The sequence below is a fragment of the Osmerus mordax genome, chromosome 22 (assembly GCF_038355195.1).
Source record: "Osmerus mordax isolate fOsmMor3 chromosome 22, fOsmMor3.pri, whole genome shotgun sequence".
In the NCBI taxonomy this organism is placed as follows: domain Eukaryota; kingdom Metazoa; phylum Chordata; class Actinopteri; order Osmeriformes; family Osmeridae; genus Osmerus; species Osmerus mordax.
The window spans coordinates 1,247,104-1,253,616 of record NC_090071.1 but is presented as its reverse complement, the minus strand read 5'-3'; the positions used below and the strand labels follow the sequence as shown (position 1 = coordinate 1,253,616).

At 48.8% G+C, this 6,513-nt stretch overlaps 1 protein-coding gene across 1 annotated transcript in view; it reads right to left on the bottom strand.

Moving 5' to 3' along the window:
* Positions 1 to 858: 858 nt before the first annotated feature.
* scn1lab (sodium channel, voltage-gated, type I like, alpha b) overlaps positions 859 to 6,513 on the bottom strand; it is a 6,722-nt gene continuing 1,067 nt past the window's right edge. Inside the window, 7 exon segments of the mRNA XM_067260938.1 lie at positions 859 to 1,466; positions 1,469 to 2,050; positions 2,235 to 2,505; positions 2,967 to 3,071; positions 4,444 to 4,581; positions 4,733 to 4,786; positions 5,310 to 5,585. Coding sequence (XP_067117039.1) covers positions 859 to 1,466; positions 1,469 to 2,050; positions 2,235 to 2,505; positions 2,967 to 3,071; positions 4,444 to 4,581; positions 4,733 to 4,786; positions 5,310 to 5,585 — 2,034 coding nt within the window.

Here is a 6,513-nt window from a genome sequence, read left to right as displayed (position 1 = left end):
GAAGGCAGCACAAGGGTTAATCTGTCGACACACATTCAGGATCAAGCACTAGGGTCCTTGGAACATCAAGGCAATTCGATAAGAAGTGCAGTTTTGCCACTGCAAGGCATTTTCACCTTTGACTTGATATTGGGCTTGTGTCTATCTGTCCTTCGTTGCAGGGGTGTGAGATTTCAACCTGTCTGGGCTGGAAGCACCGTGGGGCAGGAGAAATCCAGGGCTCATCTGCTTTACAAAACATACATTTATTTTGTCGCTGCACTCTGTCCATGTGTGAATTTGTGGACACAAACATGTGGAACACATTCTCTCTGTTCCACAACGGGTAACAACATTCGTTTTCATAAAAAAAAACAAGAAACGCGAACGCGAAACAACTGAGAGTCATACGGCGACTCAACTCAAGACACTGGATGTAGAATGGCAGCAGCACTAGCTACACACAACTTAGCTAACAGTTTACACTCAAGTGTGTCAGAGAGGAACCACACCAAATAGGAAAATCACAAGCGTTTCGCAAACAGCCTTTACTGAGTTGTCGTGTTCCAGCATGGCAGTGTTTGGCTGGATATCTAACAGGAGATCATCCATAGTCTCGTGACCGAATGACCACTTGAAAACAGTCTTTAATATCAAAGCTCCTTTGTGTCACCTGTCCCAGGATTTGTAGCCTCTATATTTGTTTGGCATAGCACCCAACACCACCCACACCAGCCCTCCACCCACACCAGCCCTCCACCCACACCAGACCTCCACCCAACACCACCCATCCACCCACTAACAACACCAGCCCTCCCTCCCTTGTAAACAAGATTCCCTTCGTCACAAACCTCCACACGGCCCTACTTCTCTACGTCTTTATTTCTTCTTCTCCCTCAAGTCTTTCTCCTTGTCCTCCTTCTCCCTCTTGTCCTTCTCGTATTTGTCTTTTTCCGACTTGGTCACGCTGTTGTAGGAGGGCGGCGAGGCCGTGGAAGGAGTCATGTCCATCTTGTCCGAGGTGGAGTTCTCGTTGAACTTGCTGACCACCAGCACCTCCTTCTCCAGGTCCCGCAGGCCGTCACGCTGCTGCTCCCTGTAAAGGATGGAGGCTTTCTTGATGGTGCGACGGAGCAGGTAGCTCCGGAAGTTCCTCTGGATGATGATGGCCGACATGTCCTCCTGCTTGCGTCGCAGCGTGGTGGTGATGGGCTCGTAGGACACCTTGGAGGGGTTGGAAGCCATGAAGCGCTCCTCCATCTGCCCGCGGAGCACGTCCATCTCTCCTCCCTCGCCCAGGACGCGCTTGGTGAAGGCGAACAGGATGTCCAGGCAGTGGATCCTCTCACCGCTCACCATGGGCAGGTCCATGGAGATCAGCTGGATCTTGTTGGGCTTCGCTATGCGCAGCGGAGGGTCCAGGGCGTCCGCGAAGTCCGACAGCTTGCCGTACTCCATGAACTGCGTGGCGTCGGGGTCGAAGCGCTCCACACCTCGTAGAACATCTCAAAGTCGTCCTCGCTGAGGGGCTCGGCGCTCTCCTCGGTCGCCACGCTGAAGTTCTCCAGGATGACGGCGATGTACATGTTGACCACGATGAGGAAGCAGATGATGATGTAGCTGACGAAGAAGAAGATGGCCACTGAGGGGTTGCCGCAGTTCCCCTTGTACAGGTTTCCGGGGTGTTCCATCTGACTGTCACAGTCCGGCTCCCTCTTGTTCAGGATGGGAGCCAGCAGGCTGTCCCAGCCGGCGGAGGTGGTGATCTGGAACAGGCAGATCATGCTGTTGCCGAACGTCTCGAAGTTGAACATGTCGTCGATGCCCGCCTCCCGTTTGACGTAGGCGAAGTTGGACATGCCGAAGATGGCGTAAATGAACATGACCAGGAAAAGCAGGAGGCCGATGTTGAACAAGGCGGGAAGTGACATCATCAAGGCAAATAGAAGCGTCCGGATGCCCTTGGCTCCTTTGATGAGACGGAGGATGCGACCGATCCGAGCCAGACGGATGACACGGAACAACGTAGGAGACACAAAGTACTTCTCTATCAGTTCTGATAAAAACATGCCTGAAAGGACAAACAAAAACATAAATTAGCCACATATAGTGTAACATGACATATTCATTTTGACATAGAGGGGGGAACCTTTGAACCTGGGACCACTGCATCAGTAGTCAAGTATTCATTTAGAAAATACAAATATATTTGGAAATGACATTGTTTCAAATGTAATCGTTGTTTATGTTCTTACCTACAATGGACAGAATTATAACCACAAAGTCGAATACATTCCAGCCAATAGTGAAGTAGTAATGACGTAGTGAGATCATTTTCAGCACACATTCGCCCGTGAACAGAACTATGAAGACCAGGTTTATCCAGTACAGAATATTGTCCATGTCTTCAGTCTGGTTGTCCGTCTCTACCATCATGGTGACCATGTTAAGGCAGATGAGAATCATGATGACAATATCAAAGGCTTGCTTTGTGATGAAGTCAAAAACACAGCCTTGAAACGCGTTCTGGAGGAGGACAAACAGGGACAGAATCAACATGTTGTCATGAGTCATGAGACATCAAAGGAAAAAAAGCCCTTGTTGGATCTTTGCAAGTCTTTATAATCCAGTCAATGGACCTGTGGCATGAGACTTAGGTTGTATACAATCTGGAAACACAAACAAAAGCTTCCTGTGGTTTACGCAGAAGAAGAGAACTAACAGAACAGGCCCAGACACGCTAATGCAGCAAATCATATGCTTTGCGATGCTATTGACCTACAGGCCCCAGAATAGAAAACAATATTACGTTATTTTCAAGCTATAGATTGACATATACCCTCTGGGTTTTCCCATATGGAGTAGGTTAAGCACTAGACCTAAATCTTATCATCGGAGATGATCTAGGACGACGACTGGCTCGCCCTCGGCTAGGCTCAGTGTCTGGGAAACGGGGGTTAGTTGTTTGATAAGGAACGTCCTCATACCGTGGGTCTAGGGATGGGCTTCTGGGGCTTCTTGGAGCCCAGCTTCTTCATGGCGTTGTAGTACTTCTTCTGTTCCTCCGTCATGAAGATGTCCTGACCTCCAAAGTGAAGGTCGCAACAGAAACCTTGGTTACAATCACCGTCGCTAACAGTCAGTCAAACGCTCTGATGACAATCACCGTCGCTAACACGCCCTGATGACATAAGCATCCAGGAAGGGTTAATATGGTGTGATTACTCATTCTGGTTTTGACCAGACACTCGGTCCTGGCCGTTAGAATTTCGTCTACACGATCACTGTGAAACACGCACTGCACTCACACAGTTGGTGTCCTAGAGTTTCAAATGTGTGTGAGTGTGTGTGTGTGTGTGTGTGTGTGTGTGAGTGTGTGAGTGTGTGAGTGTGTGTGTGTGTGTGTGTGTGAGTGTGTGTGTGTGAGTGTGAGTGTGAGTGTGTGTGTGTGTGTGTGTGAGTGTGTGTGAGTGTGTGTGTGTGTGAGTGTGTGTGTGTGTGAGTGTGTGTGTGCCTGGTGGATATACGATGCATTGCTAGATGGATAAGTAGAGATGACACCCATCTGTGGCCAGCTCGAGGGTGAACACACAGACCTGCTAACACATATTAATGTACAGAAGCTTGTGGCTCCAAGCTTCTCTCTCCTTCTCTCCTTCCTTCCCTTCCTCCCTTTCTCCTCCTCCCCCTAACCTTCCTCTTCTTCCTGCTCTCTCTGTCTGCTCCACTCCTCTGGAGGCAGAGGGTGTCAGTGGAACTGCCTTGCATACAGTTTAGCTCCTGTTTGAATTAAAGGCACACTTCCAGAACACATTAACTGAGTTAGATGTGTGTGTGTGTGTGTGGGGGGGGGGGGGTTAGAGAGAGAGAGAGCTGGAGGGTGTGTGTGTGTGTGTGTGTGTGCAGGGTGTTGCTTGGTGACTCATGTGTCTGCTGTATTCAGTATAATCTCTGTCAGCAGCAGGTTTTCTAAACACACTGCCACAGCTGCTGACTGTTCCCTGCCTCAGTACTGCCACAGCTGCTGACTGTTCCCTGCCTCAGTACTGCCACAGCTGATGACTGTTCCCTGCCTCAGTACTGCCACAGCTGATGACTGTTCCCTGCCTCAGTACTGCCACAGCTGATGACTGTTCCCTGCCTCAGTACTGCCACAGCTGATGACTGTTCCCTGCCTCAGTACTGCCACAGCTGATGACTGTTCCCTGCCTCAGTACTGCCACAGCTGATGACTGTTCCCTGCCTCAGCAAAGCCGTCTGGAAAGGCCCGCAGACCGACACAGCAGCTCCTCTTCCTTCTGCAAGCAGGCACATCTACCCTACGTGTTTCATTTCAATTAGCTAACCACACTGCTCTTCTAAGAGCTGCCGTCACTCTGCCACAGAGCGGAGAGCTCGTGTGAGTTCCACAGGAACTCCAGATGTGTGATCGAGGCGTGCGACAGGTGTAGGATCCTGACTCATCTTTTTCTTCTGCTGGTTGAAGTTGTCGATGATCACGCCGATGAAGAGGTTGAGGGTGAAGAAGGAGCCGAAGATGATGAAGATGACAAAGTACAGATACATGTAGAGGTTGACTTCATACTCCGGCTGGTCCTCCACCTGAAACGCCAACACACAGCCGTCAAACCTGCAGCAGTCTGGCTCCAACAACATGCATACTGAAAAGGAAGATCACTCCAAAACCTAGATATTACAAAAGCTTTGTCCCGTGTACGATGTTCCACCTCTAAAGCCAAAGAAAGGTCCTTACATTGCGGGAGTCCACAGCTGCGTACATAATGTCCATCCAGCCTTTAAACGTTGCCTGGGCCAGAAAAAGAGAAAGAGTTCAGGGGGGTTTCTCTCAAGTGATTAGATGTCAACTGCCTTCTCTGCAGTCAGGTTCTGCCCCTCCTGCTGAAGGAGGGTTATTTTGGTAGAAGGTTGACAGCCTTTTCTTCAATCACACAACAGCACAACCCAATCGTTTCCCCTATGCCCGCAGCATCTCTGCTGTTTCTAAGGCAGCGATACGTGTTCCAACGTTACGTCCCTGTCAACACACTTCCTAATTAACAATGTAATGACACGTTAACGCAACCTACTCCCCTGTGCACTTCCTGTAACCAGCACTATCTTCCCAAAGCTGGCATCTCTCTTTACCAACTGAAGATGCGACTGTTCATTTAGTCATTTCTTTTTAAAATCAGGGGGAAGAGAGATTTGCCTCGTTTTGCCTTGTTTGGACCCCCATGTATAATGCCACCTGCCCTCCTGCTTTTATCCTTCAAACACTGCTGCCTTCCTTTGACCAGCGCTGTCCTCCCCAAGTACGGAAACACTCTCACCACCTGCAGCAGGGCCAGGTACCCCGCCCCCACGTTGTCGAAGTTGATCTTGACGTTCTTCCAGCGGGCGCTGTCGTTGACCAGAGCCAGACACTCGCTCTTGTTGTTGACCAGGCTGACGGGGATGGTCTCATCGTTGGTGGTGTTCACACAGTAGTAGTACTTCCCAGCAAACAGGTTCACCCCCATGATGCTGAAGATGAGCCAGAAGATCAGGCACACCAGCAGCACGTTCATGATGGAGGGGATGGCTCCCAGCAGAGCGTTCACAACAACCTGCGGCCAATCACACGACACGTGGCCGGGTTAGGGCTCTGTGAGGCACATGTTACCGGGGGAACGCAGGACTGGCGGGAGACAGTTTGGGGTTCAGAGAGGGAACACAGGAAGGTGTTTGCTCTGCTTGAGAGAGGAATCACGTCTAGTCTGAACAGAACTCTTGTTGCTAGATCTAATGAACTTTCAGAACCACATATGCTTTGGGAAGCCTTATAGATCACTGAATTACTAAGACTGAGACTAAGAGGGAGAGTATGTAGCACTGAAACAGGGATATTCTCGTTGGGCAAGGTTTGAAAAACACAACTATAAAAATAGCAAACTATTATTGGCTTAACATAAAACATTTTTTAAAGTGATCTTCAGTACATTAGAAACTACAGACACAAATCTTCCAGCGTAAGGAAGCGACTATTTTCTATAAGAGGGAAGGAGGGAGAGCCTGTGCAACAGATCATTTCTGACAGGTAAAAAAGGAAACAGAAAAGAAACCTTAGAGAGGCAGGATGGCACAACATGTGATTACTGCAAATGAAAAAGACACAAAACAAAGAAAATTACAAAGGCAAAACCACAAGCAACATCCACAAACATGTCTGAGAAACACATTTATAAATACAGAGTCCAACCGCCAGGATGTGGAACAGGTCATGCAGAGAAGTTAAGATCTACCACAGAAACATATAGACATTTCTAGAAATCTAGCTCTACTGTGACACAAGCAAGCGTTCCATTAAGAGAGGACATCACTGCTCATCGTTGATTCCCTTGGTCAGACCACAGCAGAATGTCAAACATTAACCATGACCTACAAAACCTCTACCGACTTACAAAATAAGAATAACGTTCAGTTGTGGCATTTCGTCTTACCTATGACAAACCGCACCTGACAAGAAACTATAAATATGCATTGTGCTACTTTGAG